General features: G+C 38.3%; 1 protein-coding gene across 1 annotated transcript; it reads right to left on the minus strand.

Moving 5' to 3' along the window:
- Positions 1-112: 112 nt before the first annotated feature.
- camk1a (calcium/calmodulin-dependent protein kinase Ia) lies at positions 113-19,742 on the minus strand. Its single transcript, XM_082534045.1, has 12 exons — positions 19,216-19,742; positions 17,911-18,029; positions 6,774-6,905; positions 5,696-5,770; positions 5,101-5,239; positions 4,851-4,977; positions 4,497-4,572; positions 4,294-4,406; positions 4,116-4,194; positions 3,570-3,657; positions 3,234-3,402; positions 113-2,731 (listed from the first exon to the last, which is right to left on the minus strand). Exons 2-12 carry the CDS (start codon positions 17,994-17,996, stop codon positions 2,628-2,630), a joined length of 1,188 nt encoding a protein of 395 aa, XP_082390171.1. The 5' UTR covers positions 17,997-18,029; positions 19,216-19,742; the 3' UTR covers positions 113-2,627.
- Between the last annotated feature and the right edge of the window lie 761 nt (positions 19,743-20,503).

Here is a 20,503-nt window from a genome sequence, read left to right on the forward strand (position 1 = left end):
AGACTATTTGGAATCAGCACACTTTACATTTCTACAGTTTCACCTGAAATCTTTCAGAAACCTGGTTATTATATTATGACAGAACACACAATGCATAGACAAGGAAGTTTTATTTCAGTTTCAGCAATCATATCTCTGTGGGTACAAATCTTATTTTCTTACATCTTGTTCAATAACCCATGATGCATTGCATCCATACATTTGTAGCTCAAAACAGCTTTTACAAAAAAGGATATACAATATATACTTATATTTATATTTATATATATAATATACACGTGTTTCTTTATGAATTTAGATGTGTTTGTAATGGGTAATATAAGCTTTAAAAAACACAGCCAAGTGGAAACAAATCCCAGGAAAGGTTGAACAGAAGGTCATTACCAAACATATAATAGCCAGTTTCTCAAAGTCATCAACACTGGCTATCTTACAGTTAACATTAAGCCCTTCAAACACAGTTTGCATATTTTCCACAATTACAGTCATGTAAATCCAGAGTGATAGCCTTCTTTTACTGTACTATATGTATCAATAACAAAATGAGGGGAAATAATAATACGAGTGGGGGAAATAAACAGGTTTAAATTCAACTAAAGTGGACTGCTTGCGTACTAATGTAACACAACACAACAAGTGTCAGGATTTAAGTAATTCTAGCAAGCTGTTGGAGGGAAAATGCTTTGTCACACTCCTTTTCTGTTTTAAATCTCTCGAAGGCCGTCCTTCACCTGAGTCATACATTTAAAAAATGATGACATGCTTGATCTGTATCTTTAGTAAAGCATTCCAATTTCCCTGTATGGCTTTAGTATTTTGGGCCTTTTGCTCTGGAGGAACAAAGCTTGTACACTGGCAGACAGGTGATGCACACAATGGCACTGATGTGTTTTTTCCCCTATCACTGTCTAGATATCAGCTAGTAATGATTTGTTGGAGAGATTCAACATAAGTAATAAAAGCAAAAAAAACCAGAACGATTAAAAGAGAGTTCAGATGGAAATAAACATAGTACAGGAGAATTGTCACTCAGGTAGAGACTTGACCATCACAGTCAATGCAAATGATAAGTCCACTGTGCTGTGTTGTATTCTGTTAACAACATTACTTCTGGTGTTACTCACTTCACATTATATATCTCAAAATTACAGTATTACATCTTTTTTTTTTCAGTACAACAGAGTAATAATAATCATGTGTGTTTATACTAATTGATCATCATTCATGTAAACATATTGAACCAGGTCATGCAAACAGTAGACCAAAACTTCTTCCACTAGAGGTGCACAGCACAAAGCAGGCGGAGCGCGCAGACTGAGATCCCTCTGGAGCCAGACCTCGAGACTGACAGCCGGCGGACATTTAGACACTTTGTCAGAAACAAAACAGGGAGGATGAACATGATATGGTTATGTTTGTTTTCTTCCCACTAGTTGTGGATTCTCTGTATGCTTTTTCTAACATGACGAATGCCAATGGAGGAAGGTGAGATTACTGTGATTTCCAGACTTTTGGGGATCTCAGTTTGAGCCTCAGATAACAGAACAGCCATAAAACAAACAAACAAACAAAGAAAAAAAAACAAAGAAGTCTCCTTTTGATATTCGTACATTTCAGTGTTTTCCCTAACAAAAAGCATGCAGACACTTCAGGTCAGAATGACCCTTCACAAACCCAGTCTGAGCCAGAATAGAGTCCAGAACCCCAGAATCACCCTTCACTTTCAATTATCTCCTTTGCAAATAGGCTTTAAACAAAAGAAGTGAATACTTATTTTTTTTTAAAGACAGAAACACTAAATAGTGACAATGTGAGGGGGAAAAAGGGGTTAACCAAACAGAAATAGATAGGCAGGTGAAATCAGCAGTGAAGACACAGCTTGAGATTTAACTAAACAGCTACTTGGTCGATGACTAGACTGAGTCATATTGATGGGTGAAGAGTATAAAGACATGCAGAAGGAGCTTTCAGTACTCTTTTCATTAGCTTTTTTCCCCCCTGTCTGGCCAGATTTTTGGAGAAGGCTGCGAGAAATGTCTAGCATGTGGTCCAGATGGACGCCCATTGTAACTGCGATTAGAGGTACTGCAGATGACAGATAATATAAGAGATACGTAATCAAAGAGAATACCTTTATCTCATCACAGATTAAAACTCTAGGCCCTTCCTGAAGCCAACCACTTATAGTACTAGCAAAATGTCAATGGCCACATTCACCTAGATTTTTTCAGCAGCGTGCTTTAATGGTGGTGGTGGAGGAGTATTGGCGAAGGGTTTCTGGACCAACATATTGCAAGATCCTTTAAAAGAGCCATGCCTACTTGAAGCAGCTTTGTTTACCATTAATGCAATGCAGTTAAAACTTGTAAATCTTCACTCATGAAGTTTTTTCTTTTTTAAAAATTATTATTTATCTTTTCTTTTTCTTTTTTTTCCCAGGCAAAGGAAATGTATGTTTTGTCTGCACTGTAACAGTGACCTGCTGGCTGTGGATGTACTCTGGTAGACCGTGCCTGATAGCTGCTCTGCATTCCTGGCCAGACTGGGCGGGTCGGCGGGTCAGCGGGTCGGCGGGCTCTGGGCGCTCCAGGGATTCGATGTGACATGACAACACTATTAGGTTGTGCTCAGATCCGACTAGTTGGCCTGCAGCAGTAGGTGCAGCTTCTCAGGCTGTCCCGATCCGTGCTGCCCTCATTGCTTCCACGACGGCCATCCTCGTAGTTAGACACTGGATGTTAGAGCAGAGCACGGATTATTCTGGGGTCTGAGATTATCCATGGTTGGTGTAAGAGCTTGAGTCTGTCTGTTCAAAGTAAGTGTAAATTGGCCTAATCCAGCTAGCTCCTCTTCCTAATTCTACACCCACATCATATTGGGCTGATGATAGAAATAGGCAAGATTTCCAATTGTACCAGATTCACATCTCATGACAAATCAGTGTGGTTGTATGACTGAAAACCTTACCGCAAACATCATAAATTATTGTGAACTTACATTTTAGGGCTATCCTAAATAAGGAAGAAATTTTGTCTAAAATAAAATAGTTTGTTTTTGGTTTAATTGCAGCTGATAATTACAGTAACTATGATATTATTATATACATGTTAAACTCATCTCCTTTGACATGAAAATTCACACAATTTCTAAAAACATACACCTTGAATCACCTAAATTTTCCTGGGAAAAAATTGAATTTCCATATGTTCATTCACTGTGAACTGCTAACTTACAGCTCTCCTCCTCGCCATTCCCCAAATCGTCATCCTCCTCCTCCTCTTCCTCTGGGAGCAGATGTCCATGGCAGGGGCTGGTGGGAGTAATCTGACTGGGTCCCTCGAGACTAGTGCCCAGCTGCAACTTCCGCATGTGGCGCACCACTGCTGTGGCATTAAATGCTTGCTACATGGAGAGAGGGAAGAGTGGAAGGGGAAAAAAAATAGTAAGAACCTTCTGTGTCTGACAGCTACTGAAGGAGGAAAACAGTTAAGCCGTACAAAATGAAACTCCTGGCAATCTTAATACACCTCTTCCCACAGGGTGCTGCGTGATTCAGCCGAGGAACTGACCTTCCATTTACTTTTGGCAAAGTTCTTCTTGATTTGTGCGCTGACAGATTCGTGGATATTCTTATCCAGAGCTGTGTCACCACATATCCTGAAAGTCACCAAGAATTGGAGAAATTACAGGAATTTTAGGCACATGACTGAGACATCATATTGTAAACAATTAGCATCATTCATGGCTAAGCATTACTTCACTGAAGCATAAGCCAATCTGTAGAACACTGATCTGCTGATCTGCAATGTAGAAATGTTTCTTTGGGCTTTTCCCAAACATCTGACAATGCACAATCAAAGAGATGAGTCAGCTAAAGCAATCAGTTATATGCACACTGACAGTAAGAAAAAACAATAAACAATATTGCAGTCAATAACTGATTGATTGTTGTATCTTGCGATATTAAAGAAGCCGAAATGTCACCCCTGAGAAACCAGAAAAATTTAAAAAATAAAATATAACAAATATATAAATAAAAACTTGAAAACATTTTCAGACTGCTGCTTATGACATTATAGCAGCTACATATAGATCCAGTATTTTAGCTTTCCTACCATGGATGCTGGAGCGCCTGCTCACATGTGTATCTTTTCAAAGGGTCTTTTTCCATCAGGTGACAGATGAAGTCTTTGGCTGCCAACGAAATTTAAGTTCATGTACAAATAATAATCTCATTTGTTGCTATTTATGTATTTTTTTAATCTGTATTTGTAGTAGACATTTCATGGTTACCTGAATCTGAGATGTCATCCCAGTATGGAGAGTCAAATTCATATTCTGCTTTCAGAATCTGCTCAAACAACTTGGCGTCATTCTCATCGTAAAACGGAGGATAGCCACATAAGCTGTAGAAACGACATTGGATTTTATTTAATGCAAGAAACCCCCTCCAAACGCTCTCTATACTTCTCAGGGATAAATAAACTGTGACTTACAGAATATAAGAAATTACTCCTATGGACCAGCAATCCACTGCTTTACTGTATGGCTTCTGAGCGAGCACCTCAGGAGCTGCAGTCAACATTCACAGAGTGAGAAAGTATAGAGACAGAGCAGCGGTGAGGATGAATTCAAGTAATCTTGACCTTTCAGTAATACTATGTGATCTGCCAGGTCATGTTAAACAGGTAGAGAGCACTTCTGAAACACTTGCAGTTGACTCAATAGTGGATGAAAGAGCCTCTCACAATGCAGAGTATAAAGAGGGGATATCAGCTGAAACAGCTAGTGCTAAGCTCACATGAAAGAGAAGGGGGGACGTGAGAAGACCAGAAAATTGAATGCCTCACCCACATATCCAGGAGTACCACAGGCTGTGGACATGACGCTGCCCGCCCCCTCAATTTTTGACAGTCCAAAGTCACTGATCATAATCTTCGAGTCTTCATCCATACTGTAATACAGCAAATTCTCCGGCTGCAGAGACAAGAAGAAAGATCAAAGAGGAAGGTTAGAAAAAAAAGAGAAAAGAAAGAAAAACAAGCCAACTGCAAGACAGGTTGAGCTTTTATATCTCTGTCTTTTGCTGAATTAAGATACCTTCAAGTCTCTGTGGACTATCCCCATATCATGGAGGTATTTGACTGCATCCAAGATTTGATGGATGAGCTGGCTGGCATCTCTCTCCGTGTAGAAACCTTTCTCCACAATTCTGTCAAAGAGCTCACCTCCAGACACCCTGTCAGTAAAACAAAATCAGGGGAAAGAGTCTCTACAGTACTGCAAATATTAGAAGTGATTTTCTCTTCAACATGAGCTTAAATTTGTTTAAATTAAAAAAAATCTATTATCTTATTCTTTTATGATTATTACTGTCGTTTCCAACGGTTTACTGAATTTTAGCAAATTGTCCGAATTACGTAAGACTGCTTCATCCTGCTAGTGATTTCATGAGTTTGAACATTTGAAATGACATATATTAATACGAATATGATACACTGTCAAATTTGAGGTGTTACATAATGCCATATGTAACAGATTTTTTTTAAAAAGAAGCTTTTTCCTGATTTGTTTTCTCTAAATTAACAGAACAAAATCAAATGTTTCCAGGCTATTTTAAAGAAAAATATGAGAGGCATGTGTATCTTGTGTTGTGCAGTTGGCAGTGTGAAAGCAATGAGGAAGGAGAACTCACAGCTGCATGACAAGATAAAGGTGGGATGTACTTTCAAAGATGTCCTCCAGCGAAACAATATTGGGGTGCTTGATTCTGAAAATTCACAAACAGAAATCATCAGAAATCTGTTTTTTTTTTATTCATTCATTTTCTTTTTTAAACAAGTCACATTTCACCAAACACCAAACGTTTATATTTAATTGGTCACCAGATGGCATTCTTGCTGCATAATTCCCATTTTAGTGAGCGCTGCTCTCTCTTTTCCCTGATGTGTACAATGGTGAACTCAGGTTAAAACAAGGTATTTACACTGCTCCCTAAAAATAGAAAATGTGACAGCCTCCCAGAAAAATCACAGCTAAGTTTTAGACAGATTACCTCTTGACTCTTTTCTGCACCTGCAGAAATGAACGAAAAACACTTATAGGGCCTAATAGCATGGTTATAACAAATGTTAGTCTCTTAAAACATTGATTTGGATTGCTTATTGTTATGAACCAGCCAACAGAAGGTTGAGCATCTCTCTCGGCTGCTGAGTCAAGTTGAAAGCATATGAGGCATCACTAACACAACAGCAGCTGAGAAGGGCTAATGTGACTTTTCGTAGGGTGAGAGAATCCCTCTGTCTTTTCTCAGATCATTTTTTTCAAACTTCCCTCATCTCCCTCACTCTCATGTCTCTCTTATTTATTTCATTCTGACTTAAATATTCTGTCCACTCCTCCCATTTTTTCATATCATTCTCCCTCTATAATACTCCCCCCACCCCACCCTCTCCACTTCTCCTCCCTCTATGTCTCTTTCTCTTTCTTCAGTACACTGCTGCGGGGAACTCCACACCATCTCCGCCTCTGTGTGCTGTTGCCCTGGCAACAGGGACACTAAAAATAGGTCTATCTTCTTTACTCCTGACATTTCCGGTGCACAATCCTACTGTTTCAACTGACACCATGCATTTAGTCACCCATTCAATTGACCCCTTGCATATATTTTGGAGTGATGTATATGCACTGTAGTACCAGGCTGCACTGATTGATCCTTCCAGCTGGACACAAAGCAGCAGCCGATGCATCGCGAGCAACTCCAGCGGCCTCACCTGTGTAGTACTGCGATCTCATTTTCGATATTGTTCTCTTTGCCTTCCAACGCTTTCTTGGGAATGCACTTAATGGCCACGAGCCTCTGAGTCCTCTTTTCCTCTGCTAGAACCACCTCGGAGAAAGCACCCCTAAAACACACACAAGCGTACATGCACCAATCAGACAGTAATTGAGAGACGTGTGGACTGAAACGGACAAAATCAGAAAGCTTTGTGCCACGATGCCTAGAGAGTGTGACATGAAAGAATAACACATGAAGAGTTGTTTTTTGTTTTGTTTTTTTAACAAAACATTCATGCTTATAAGCTCTAATAAATAAAAAATAACTATATATGTTTGAATATACAGGTTTTTGGTGCAATCTTCTTATTTCTTCTTATATGTTCTGCTAACTGGAAGGTTGGTGGTTTGAACCCCAGCTCCTCTGGTGTGCATGTTGTTCCGTCCTTGTGCAAAATAATGAAAATGAATTTCCCTCTCTGAGAGTGTGATTGATAAAGGGCTGCACGCACTGAATGAGGCACTGTATTTGTGCATTAATGCATGAGCGGTCAATAGGCCTGGAAAAGTGCTATGAAAACACCAATGTTTAATTTACCACTTAACCACACCAGACCTCATACACTGCATTCAAACCATCAGGGTTTGTGTTTGTGTTGCAAAGGTGTGCGCGTGAGAGAGCGATGTTTAGATGAATAATTCACAACGGTGGCATTACCAAGAGGATTTTGGGGGGCCGAGAAAAGGCTCGGGAGGTGATGCAACAGTCACGTAGAAAGATGGGAAGAGAAGTTGTTTTAAAAAAGGAAACGATGTTCAATAATAGATAGAGTAAATGTAGTGTAGCTGTATCTGAGGGAGACTAGACTGCATTATAGATTACGGTCTGGTGATGATGAGAGGCAGAATAGTTTGTATTTACACAGTCTCCCCACAGGAGCGTGGGAGGGAGCTCAGGAGGAGACCTGAATGCACCAACATTGTTAGCAACCACAGGGATCCTTTCCATGTGTGCGAAGCAACACTGTCACTCAAAACACAAACGGATGTTTGATGTTCAAGTTTTAGAATACGTCATCTTTTGAGCCAAAACTGAAAATGTTTGGATTTTAATAAAAATCTTAAATAATAATTGCTCGCTTTATATTCCTTCTGCTTTTAAAGTTAATTAATATGTAATTACAAAGCTGATGTAATGTTCTTCTTCTTCTATTTTTTCTGTCATCTCTCCATAATAAATGCTCTGCCTGAATCCGTGGTAATCCTTGAGATGGCTTTGCACCGTGGCCATCTTGTGCTCAGCGAACCAAAGCACTGGAAACATTTGCATAGTGAAGCTGATGCACAAGAAAGCAACCAATTCTAACACACATCTCTGGTTTCATTTTTAAAACGTCCTTAAAATAGTCTCAGAGCAAAATTGCATAAACGTCCATTTCTCATCGACCCCTGAAAGCATTTTAATATGTTTAAGCCTGCAGCATTTGTAGCTACATAGGCTTTCATCAGAGGGTCAAGAGTGCTAAACTTACACTATCGGTCAGTAAAACTCTGTCTAACTTTATGGGGATTATTGAAAGTAAGGCAATCAACACCTCAGGGGGGAGAGAGACCTATGGAAATCCTAATTTGATCACGTGTCTTTCTCATGGAAATGTAGGCAGTATTATCTCATTTTAACATGTGTCTGAAATGTACTGTTACATTGTATAAGAACTGCCTCATCAACTTTATAAATGGCATTTACACACTTCCTTGCTTTGATACATTTCTCTGAAATTCTTAGAACTACCTGTTCAACTTCCACATTACCGCACACATCATAGGGCTCATTCCTTTTAAAGCTTTGGCACATTTGTGGACATTAATACTAACTGCCCACATTATTAAATGCTTGTGTAATGCAGCTCAAATTGTATAGAACAGCTCCTTCTATACTAACTCTAAAGCACCCAGGTGTCAATCCTTTTGAACAAGTTAAAACATGCCGAAATAACAGAATTTCATTGTGACCGATTCTGATAAAGGGCTGTGAAAGAGTCTTATCTTTTTATTTTCCATATCAAAATAATAGGATCTGTTAGCAAATTGCAGTACAAATTACACAGGTATAAATGTGAATCTTGTCCAGTCACCCATATGCTGTAATGTGTACTGTTGTACTGGAAAAGTGTGACCTTGTGGATTTTCAATCATTGCCTTTAAACCCACAGTGCAGTTTACGTCACAAAACACAGAATTCACTGTTACACTGACAGCTAAAGTCTGTTTACTTTGTACTGATAAAGATTTTGAGTGTGCAGACTACTGTGTGTTTTTGATAAGAAACACCACCAGTAATTGTTCTGCAGTGATTTGAGATATGCACCAAAGTGACTGACAAAACAGTGAAACAACAAGAAAGAAAAATCATCACTTTTTATAGGTGCAGAGTGCAAATCTGTACTGTTCAAAATGCTATAATATCAGACAGCAAAATATCAGCACAATACAATAGCCATAAAAAACAATAAACAACAAATGAAGATTAAAAGACATAAATACATATAGTGCTTAACAAATTATTAGATCCCACCAAAGGTAAGGTTAATGCAACAGCCGCTGTAAATTAAAGTTACTGGTAATTACAAAAATATATTTTTTCACGTTTTTATGTGAAACATTTTAATGGAAAAATGTAATTATTGTTATTATCTATGAATTTTCTCATTTACTGTTTTACAAAAAAGGAAAGGAAAAAACAGTAAAGAAGATCGATATTTTTTATTACTTTGCAAATTAAAATTTTACTTTTTAAGTTTGAAGTTTTACTTTCCTGAACAGAAAAACGTGCCAGCTCAGGTTTGGGTTTAAAATGTTATCAGTTTTTTTTAGCAGTTATAGCTACCATCTGGACCATTAGGGCTGTGCCTTATCATACAATATTACTGGAGTACATTTAAAAACACCCTCTCACAGTAGGGAGCAAACAACAATGGCACTAGCACAGGCATGTCCGAGAGTGAGAGCATGGAGTCAGTCCCCAGTGAAGACTAAGTACATAAAATGCAATGCTTTGCAAAATATGCAAACAAACAAAACAAAAACAACTGTTCCCACTAAAAGCGGAAAAAAACTTGTTCCACCATTTGAGGCGGAAAAAAAAAAAAAAACAAGCTTTAAAGATTCATGAGGAGGTGATTCTAGCAGATAGCAACAATGTCAACCTAACTATCATCTCCAGTAGAAAATATTTTTCGATTTCAGCTTTATTATGTAACAATATTTTACTGACTACTAAACAGTTACAATGCTAGGTTGCTAGGTATTCTGTCAAGCAGTTTTTTTTAGTACGTTTACTTTAAAATTTCAGTGAAAAACATGACCTAGGCTACTTTTTGTGCTTACATGGGATTTATGCTGTGTCACTGGAAATAATGCTGTGTCACCACTATTGTACTATAATGGTGCATCTACTGCAAGCACCTTGTGGGAATAGATTCACATTTTGAATTAGGTAGTCTGTCATCAGTGACAGTACCTCATTGGAAAAGAAGGATGGGAAGTGCTCTTCATTGTGTTTGCACTGATAAATACTGCTGCCTGCAAGCTGCAATTACTGATGAAACATTGTTGAGGTTTTTTTCTATATTATCATAGATTTCATAGTCACAGATTTCCTTGATATATAATGATATAATTTTCAAGCTGTATCGCCCACCTCTCATCACTATTGCCTAATTGAGAGTTCAATCCCACAGTTTATTCACTTTGCTCTAAACAATGTCATGTGACTGAAAAAAGTCAGTCTCTTAGTACTACAGTAAAGGCTGAGACAAGAATGGAAAAAGAATATACATAAAAGAATATAAAAATATATTATCCAAAATGTAATTTAACATGTGTAAACATAAAATATCATTAGCTGTAACAGAACTATGAGGCTGTATAATGGTCGAAAGTGTTCTTAAAACAATATGACTGCGTGATTTCAGCACAGATCTGTGAGTGACAGAATGACAGAGCAGACGACAGAGCCAGAAAAGGATCATCATAGATGTACATATAAACACGCACATACACACACATGTACACACTTCCCCACTGTTGCCATGAGACACACTGTAATTAACCATCCAGTTGCTCATTTCTCCTTGGAGACATAGTAGGGGTGGACTCTCAATGGGTTTTGGAGAGGAACACAGAGGAAGCTACTGTAGCTGTTGCTCTAAACTAATGAGAATATGTGGAGTGCTGTGTATTTTAACCCTGGACAGGCGCAAAAATGGGGCTGTATGTTCTCATCCAGCTGTAAGGTTTTCTTTTTTTCAGTCTCTGATTAAAACATTGTTTCTGTATCTAACCAGCAATTGGTAACATACAATGGAAATGTATTTAATGCCAGTAAATAATCCTGGCATGTGCATCAACTCGCTGTTAAGAAACTAAAATAAATACATTTCACATGAGTCACTGGACTCAAGACTCATAACTGATGCATCTGTCATCTTGGCAGTTAGAATAAGACATCTTGTAAAAGAAGATAGATAGATAGATAGATAGATAGATAGATAGATAGATAGATAGATAGATAGATAGATAGATAGATAGATAGATAGATAGATAGATAGATAGATAGATAGATAGATAGACACACACACAAAAAAAACACAAGTTGGTGATGACACTATCAGCCCAGCTGTCTAAATGGACAAATATTGATTCACACATTCTCATATCAATGTCTCGCATTGCTTTCACTCTAATTAGTGGTATCACTGTACTGTACAACACACACACACACACATGCTTTCATTTTTGTACATATACAGTACTGTGCAAAAGTCTTGAGCCACCCCTCATTTTTTTGTTAATTTTTTAAAGTGGTCGGATCAAAATTTTCCGTTGGTGATTGGTTGCAGATAATAAGAGAGGAAGCACAGTGAATGTCTGTAGCCATCTGTAGAGGCATTAACACGGTACAAACTCTGTCATTGCCTTACATGCTATTTCTATGTATTTTTACACAGGTTTCAAGAGAAGGCTTTTGCACATATATACACCCATTGGCCACTTCATTAGGTACACCTTTTCAATACTTTGTTAACACAAATGTCATAGGCAGCATATAGACCTGCAGGAGTTCAAATCGAGCATCAGAAAGGAGGAGAAAGGTGTCTTTGAACATGGTCTGATTGATGGTGATTGATTGATCTGAATATTTCAAAAACTTCTGATCTAGTTGGATTTTCTCACACAACAATCTGAAAACAGAGTTTCCAGAGACTGGTCAGGAAAAATAAAATATCCAGTGACCCTCAGTTCTCTGTGTGAAAATGCCTTGTTGTTTCCAGAGGTCAGAGGACAATGGGCAGAACTGATATGCAGGTAACTATAACTCAAATAATCCCTTGTTAAAACCAAGGCTTCTAACAAGCTGTATCTAATGAAGTGGCCAGTGAGTGTATTTGCACCGTTTTAGTCTTAAGCCAGTGACTTCATACAGTTGCAACATAAAGTTGCAGCCTTAACCCCCTGGGTTCTAAGTATCATAGATGGTAACCCTAACTGTACACTAACACTATATATTCACTGAACACAGGTTGTCACATACGGGTCTAAGTATTTGCTACTTAAGAATGAATACTTTTTCTAAGTTCTGAGAGTTCCTTAGTTCAAAAATATAATTTTTTGTGGCAATTACTTTTATCAGGTTCTTTTTTTATTTTAGGTGATAGCTTCACAATCAGTAAAAACTGTTGCCCTTTTTGAAAACATCTACAAGGACCCGTAAGCCTATCGATCTCACCTGATACAAAATACTCACTTCAAACCCAACACGCCTCCAAGTCCCAAAAAAACCATTCCCGTTTTAGTCCAATCCATAGTGTGTGTGTGTGTGTGTGTGTGTGTGTGTGTGTGTGTGTGTGTGTGTGTGTGTGTGTGTGTGTGTGTGTGTGTGTGTGTGGGCTTGAGAGAGTGTAAAAGAAGACTGCATCTCTGTGGATATATAGTACAATCCAATTCAAAATTATCTCTAGATCCATTTTTCGCATTGCAAAAATATCTTTATACATTCACACCACCAAAGCTTGGGAGTGGAGTGGACTATTCACCAACAATTGTACAACTGTACGTTCTCCCTTCACACTGCTAGAGTTATGTGTAAGTCGAACCTCTTCACTCCTCTCCTATTCTCTTCAAACAAACTAACCAGCACAAGTGCTTTCCAGTGATTCTGAGTACTGCACAGTCACAATATTTATACTCATCATCCACCTTTACAGCACAAGTAGTTCTTAAAGCTGACCTGCCTCATCTCTTTGTTTTATTTGAAATTAAGGCTCATTTTATTGTTATCCTGTCTTTATGAGTCATACTTTATGCCAAATAGCTTCCCTTTTAAAATGTCAGTTAGGTCTTGATGTTAAAACTAATTGAAACAAGGGGTATTCCAAAAGTGAGTCAGATACCATCGCTTAGGTGTAAACTATGATTGTGAACTTATTGCATTATTCCTCTAAAACCTGTATCATGTAATTACCTTGTTCCTTAACCGGGGGCTCTAAAAGAAGAATCAGGCATCAGCAGTAAACTTCAGAATCACTCTGCTGTGGAAGCTTAAGACTGATTTTACTACTGTTTTGTGGTTTAAATGATTTGTTAAGTAGCCTCTGTGTAGCTCATTTCTGTTAGACAAGCTACCAGCTCATGGGTATAATCCCTGTCCACAGCACTCATAAACTGAACTTATGTTCCTGCACACTATCACTGTTCATGATTAAAGTCAAGCTGCAGCGTTCTGTTTTGTAAATAAACACAGTAAATTAAGTGATTTCAGAGGACATTTATCCACACTGTAAAACAAAAAGACATCTATTTGGACAACTGAGATACAGAAAAGCGAAGGCTTTCAGTATTAATGGCAGTAATAAACCACAGTAACTACAGCAATGCCTCGGTCCCTGGACTCTCCTTCCATCTTAAAGTCTTAAACAAACACTCTCGATAAAGAGGGCCAACACAGAAGAAACTTGAGTCAGCTAGACTGTCATCGCATGTTACACCTCCATAACAAGTATCAAAATATAATCTGAACTTTTGTCTACTAGTTATGACTATTAATTCCAGGAACAAACAAACAAACAAAAAAGATTCTATCTGTATTTGTTTACTGCATTTTTCATGATGAAAGATTTACCCTTGACCCTTTGAGATTGACCCTTGACCCTTTGGTAACACGTTCTGCATTCATGTAGGCTACTTCCTTTTAACATTAGTAGTTCCACAAAGTAAAGGTTGACTGATATAAGCTCTTTAAGATGGATATCGATACTTCATGACACTTTATGATTTATAAATGTGATACTCTGATATATCTAGAGATGGGAATGAAGAACCAGTTTGAGTAGTTTGATTCCTTGGAATGCATTGTCGGCTTTTCTATCTGTCCTACTAGCAAATACGCTACAATCAGTTGATTTCAGTTTGTGTGCTGGAGGAGGGAAGTTGTTGTGCAGTCTAAAGTGGAGCTATGGACATTTTGTTTTGACTGCACAAAAGGAGAAGAGTGCAATGGTAAAGTATAAATTGCAAACAACTACATTATGCTGCTAACGCACCTTTTGCTCTTAGAAATCACCTGCACAGACAGCATGCTAACGGTAAGCTAGCGAAGACCCCAGAGTGATGTTAAAGCTGAGTGAATGCTGATCCCACCCCAGCAGCCAGACCCTGAACTTCAACAGGAAACAAACTGCTGAGCAGTCAGGCAGCAGGCTTCGTTTTTACCTGCTTTATTTAAAAATATTCTGTGTGATATGTGTAATACATTACTTTTTTGAGTAATGACCCCAACTCTGGGGGAAAAACATCCAACATGCACAAACATTTGAACACACAGCATGCAATTAATTTGCACAAATGTAGTGTCTTTGTATATGCTGGTGCATATACAAATCATGGTGGTGACTAAAAATGGAGCCAATGAGAACACAACGTCAGCATTCATCACAGGGTTGAAAGTTGTTTCTCATGTCTCTTCTCACTTTTTACATTTTAATTTATCAACTGTTATGAATACACATTCCAATAGATCATCAAATATCTAATAATAGCTGATAATATTGACCCATAAATAAATTAGGCTCACAGTCATACATTAGGAACAGGGAGGGGGATAGAGCGTGCCACCACATGAGCCCCAACCAGCCCCAATTAGGTAGGTGTTAAAAACTGTATCTTGATGGAGTCTCACTTGGTTGCCTGACACAATTTATCTAATCATCCGATGACACTTGGGTTTTGTCAATAAATGAAAAAAAAAGTGTGTTGAGGATTAGAGTGAATGTGCTCTGGAGAAACTGGTAGATTGAACGCATTACCTCTGGACAGAAACAAGTTGTCTGTTTTCAGGAGGTGTCCTAAATAAACCGATGAATAGTTTAACACACCAAGAGGCTAAAAAGTGGCAAATTTTTAAGAGCATGACACCCAAATATTCTGTTTTGGGAAAAGTACAATTTTGTGTACAATTTCATTACACTAACAGAATCCCAAGACTCTATAGTGCCCTACAACTCTGTCTCATTCATTTCATTCTTGGTAATTCACAGTGTTGAAGGAGAAAAGCATGACAATAACAAAAGTGAAAAACAGTCTCCAAAGCAAGGCAGGTATATTAATTGTAGAGGGGGGATTTCTTTTCCCCCATCTGCTAACACTACCATGAGGACAATTTGTTCTCCAGTGGACTTCAAACAGAGGTAGAACTGTGAGGATTATTCGGATCTGAATATAATATTTCAACATAAATCAATTAACTTCACACACTGAATTCCTGGATAAAGCTCCCCAGTAATCTTTTCTCTGAGCATAAGGAGCTTTCCGTCAACACATTAATTCTACCCTCTGCTAGGTCCAGCTATAGTGACAGGAGGGAAAGAATATTACTACAGCATTTTCTTTTTCTCGTTTTTTTCTGGAATAAGAGAGCATGGCATCCTGGCATTTTACTCACTTCAATCCAAGTTATATAACCTTTAATATCATACTTTAACAGTCACTGTTTTAAGTTGCTGTGGAGTCCTGGTAGAATCATTTCAGGAGTTATGAGCATTAAGCAGCAGTCATGAAATCTGAAACATACAGTCAAAGTGCATTACAGACAGCATGCACAGCTCTGAGAGACAGATTTTCTGTCTCTTACAGTGTTTTAGATAACGAGACAGTGTCATCTACCCACTGCTATCTCACAGTTTTGGATGGGGACCAGAGTTGTGCAGTCATTAATATCTGATTCTGTGTTGCCTCTCTGGGGAAGCAGGTGTGATTCCAAGAGGAGAGAAAACAGCCACACTACATATGGCACACCCGTGTCATCACAGGTGGATGTGTGCTAGGTCACTTGTACTCAGTTTAGGGGTGGAGAGGTGCCCACCTGACCATCTGGGCTCAGTCCTGTCCCCCTGGAGGGTGCAGATGCAGGTCTGCATGAACCCATGCTTCACCATCACAGACTGCAAGGCAACCTGAACCCAGCTGGTTGAAGATTAATTTGGTAGACTTATTAAATCAAGATTTAAAATGTATTTCAAATTCCAGACTATGAGGCAATAACAAAATGTAATCAGGGTCAATATGAGGGCAGCGGGAAATATGATTCACCGCCAGATTTTACATGACTGGTTGGACTCAAGCTTCAACAGATTTTCTGGCAAACTGCAGTCAGCAGTTACAGCCAACTTCTCCTGATTACCCAAGTTTGGAGTTCATACAACAGTCTTATATCCTCCTGTCAGCCATGATGGAGTAGCTCCCACAGACACATATGAAAAGGATAAAGAGTAACAAGTCATACTGAAAATTACAATTTCATAACTGGTTTAAATAAAAGGGATCTATCCAGTTACATTGATTTTATGTTAGTATGAAATGTGTTCTTATTCTTTCTTTTTTTTACTTTTGAGTTTTCATAAAAGGAGAAAATGTATTATGTATACTGTAGGAAAGAGGAAACCCAGAACAAACAGCCTACAAGTATTTCACATCCTCCTCAAGCACTAACCTCTGGAGCCAAAAGTTTTTTTTACGTTTGTGTTGAAAACTGCAGTTCTTCTGCTGACCACTGGAGGCAAGTTCCCAAAACAAATCAGTCCCATTAGACTCCATGTTAAAATGACAAAATTTAAAGCACTAAACAGTCTGTTTTACATTCTGGTACGAAAAGTGTTTTCATCTCTATGGATAGTTTCTCCCTTCATAACAATTCGAGAGAGTACATTTGCTTTTTGCTTTTTTTATTGCATTTAATTGTATTTTTTACACAGGCAGCTGCAGTCGATTGGTATCTGCTGGTCCCTTTCTCCACTAGTTGGAGTCACTGAACTGGACCACTACACTGTGCTTCTGCTTTTGATACCTTTTGAAGCATTTTAATTGAATTATCTGACAACTAACAAATGCACTAACATGGTTTGCTTGTTACCATGACAACTCCACCCTCTTGCTGAAATATGGTCATTGCTACCTAAACAAAACAAACAAATAACAACAACAACAACAGCAAAAAATGAGGATAGTAAAAACACTGAAGCTTGCAGTTGCAAATCAGTTGGTGATGCCATGGTAGCTGCCTTCCTGAGAGCATGGTTTAGATCAGTGATAGGTGCTACACAGTCGTTAAATGGTGTGGAAATATATGGTAGAATGGCTATGTCAGGCTGTGTTAATCCTCATTATTTTGCTTTCACCACATTAAATCATGCAACATGCGTATGCACTCTGTCACCTGCAAGTACTCATAAGTTACAATGCGCATGGACAACAAATGCCAGCTTCACTATATGATGTCTCAGACTTTACAAACCTACCAGTACTTGTATGGGTTTTATCTTTGTGATGATAGACTCTCCAATAATGAAGGGAAATTTAATTCAAATTCTAAACATACATGGTTGTTTTTGTATCTAGTTATCCATAGTGTTATAGAGGCATTCCCGTTGCTGAGATTTCAGCAGTATTGGTGTAATGCAGACACAGCAAAAAGGAGCGTGACATCCAAATATTCCCAAAAGGTGTGGAAGTGCCTTTGCAAGTTTCGGCCAGTCAGCCATCGAGTCGAAATCTGTCAACTAAACAGTAAGTACTACTTACGTTCCCAGCACTTCTTTGAAGTCGTAATGTTCTTTGATGTCTGATGTCTTCTTTTTCCATCCATTTCCATCCTCTCCAAGAGGCATCCTACAATGCTGATGGGAAACGCCACACTACAGCTGTGGAAAAAAATAATCAAGGAAAAGACTCAGAGTATACACAATTAAGTTCAGATCAACTGCATTGATTTTCAATAGAGAAACAAATTAAATGATCAATTCGGGGAATTAGTGACTTGGTTACATTCTAAGACTTTTTTTTTTAATTCTTAAGGAAAAAACATCCACTTTTTCTCTTCTACTTTTATGTTTGCAAAGATTTAAATGCAAAGTGGAGATATACATGTTTAGGAATTTGTATACAATCTGTGCATTCCTACAGTGTTTAATATTGAAAATTAAACAAAAATATTCAGTGTTTTTTAATTGTTTTAGATTACACTCTGGTTATATGGTGTGCTGCACTGAATGACAAGAAAAAAAGCTGGAAGTAAGCGCATGATGACAAAATACAAAATTACAACAGCTCTTGTGTTTGAATTTATTAAACAGGACAAATTAGATGACCAAGGTATGTCTTATTAAGATGTAGACATTAATGAGATAAGAAATAGAAATAAATCACGACAAAACAAACCTTTAGCAACAAACCTAGGACAAGTTTACAAACAGAAACCACAAACCACTAAAAATGACAGTTCTCCAGTTCTAAAAACCACTAATAAAGTAGGGCAAACAGTGCAGCAGAGGCTGTCACAAGAAAGCGACCATATACCGTGGCAAAAACAAACACATGGTCAGTAGGTTGTAGGCAGACACTAGCTGGGGGACCTGTGCTATATTTAACACTTCGCTTGAAACAATTGGGTTTCTCTGAAGAATGAGTATCTACAAATATACAAATCCTTGGAGATCTTTGAAGTGGAAAGTGTAGGCTATTCCAGTGATTAGGGTTTGACAATAGAGGCTGCAGGGCTGCAGGGCGTGAATGGCAAGCAAGCAAGGAGTTTGAATGGAAATTAAAAACGATGCGATATGCTTCTAATGCCACAGCGAGCTCGTTTTTCGTGGGTCGTGGTGAACATGCAACTATCATAGACTACAGGAAGAATAGACGATGTGGGTGTGCGAACCATACTGCAGTGCTCAAGGGTACGGCAGTCAAATCAAGACAGCATCTTAAGGTTTAAGCAGGAGGCTGCGGACATGCGACAAGGAAGTGGAGCAAAGGCACTTTGTCTCACAGATAAAAATAACACAACGCAAACAAGCCTGCAATGAATGTTGAACTGAAAAGGGAACGTACCTAAATGGCGATCTGTGGCTGTGATGCGTTCTTCTTCCCTCTGGGAGCGAGTGTGCTTGCTGTGCTTGTGCGCAGCGCTGGGTCCGCTCCGACTTCTCCTGACGTCAAGAAAGCCAGACGTCTATGGACGTAGTGCACCATAAAATCACTATCTGTTCCCTCAACAACGCGATCTGCGATTCACCTTATGACTGTCGAGCGACTGTCTGTTACAGCTGAAGAGTTTTTATTTTTGGCGATACTATAGCGCAGATAATTCTCCTCCTTAAGCACTGTGCGAGTTAGATTCAGGCAAAATTTCAAGAGTTTTTGAAAGTCATAACAACCCAGTTTGAATAAATTATCAATCACAGCCAGAGAAGCCGGTTTAGCTACAGCAGACTAAACATTTTAAACGCAAAATGGCCCCAGGATGAATTATTATTTTACGCATGAATTATCAGAGGATTAAATCTCCCTTCCGCACCAAGCATCTTTCTTTTGCAGCTCTGTGCACTCTCACACTTAAACCATTTCCTGGCAGCCAAGTGACATGCAAAGGTGTGGACAAACAAAAAGCAGGTGAGAAGATCCGGGAAGAAATAAAATGTCTCACTCACTCATTAAAAGTTTATCGTTCCCCCTTGAATGAAGTTTGATTATTGTTTCTTTTTTAGTTTAATATTTATGTCGTAATTCAGTGCTTGTTATTCCTTTATTTTTATCACCACTTGCAGGATACTGTCCACATACTAAGAAGACAATCACTGAGTATCTAAATGTATATTCTTGGTAAACGTATACGGAGAACTCCACCAACCAGTCTCCATGGAACATCACAGGGAGAAAAAGCTCCACAGGGATGGTAGCACACAGCCCGCCATTTCTGGGAAAAGGCAGGGAGTTGTCCTTCTCAGTGTATCATTGTAAATAAATGTTGGTTGGGCGTACTGCATAGCCAACATTGTAAATCCAAGCACAATACATTATAATACAAATGTCCTTAATAACACAGAAAAGCTAAGTGAAATTCTCTCTCATAAAAAGCTCTAGTGTCTGAACACTTACTCCAATACTATAAAAACCATCACTGAGTGCCGTTCCTTTATGTGTTTTTTATTTCCTTTCTTTTGTCTTAAGCACTTGTATAAATGTGCTTTTCAAACAAAGTGATGCTGAAGTACAAGTAATATGCCATTACCACAACTTCTTCTAGTAATCATAATTACCATAATGAAAAAAACTCTTCTTTAACTCCCATTTATAATTTTCACAACAAACTACTACATTATACTTTTGTACAGTTTTT

The sequence above is a fragment of the Aulonocara stuartgranti genome (genome assembly GCF_965226115.1).
Source record: "Aulonocara stuartgranti genome assembly, chromosome: 5".
In the NCBI taxonomy this organism is placed as follows: Eukaryota; Metazoa; Chordata; class Actinopteri; order Cichliformes; family Cichlidae; genus Aulonocara; species Aulonocara stuartgranti.

Coding starts and splice junctions, on each gene's coding strand:
- camk1a (XM_082534045.1), bottom strand. CDS start 17,996: ATGCCTCTTGGAGAGGATGGAAATGGATGGAAAAAGAAGACATCAGAC. Junction 5,771..6,773: donor GAGATCGCAGTACTACACAG/GTGAGGCCGCTG, acceptor GTGAATTTTCAG/AATCAAGCACCCCAATATTG. Junction 4,573..4,850: donor TGGTACTCCTGGATATGTGG/GTGAGGCATTCA, acceptor TGTTGACTGCAG/CTCCTGAGGTGCTCGCTCAG.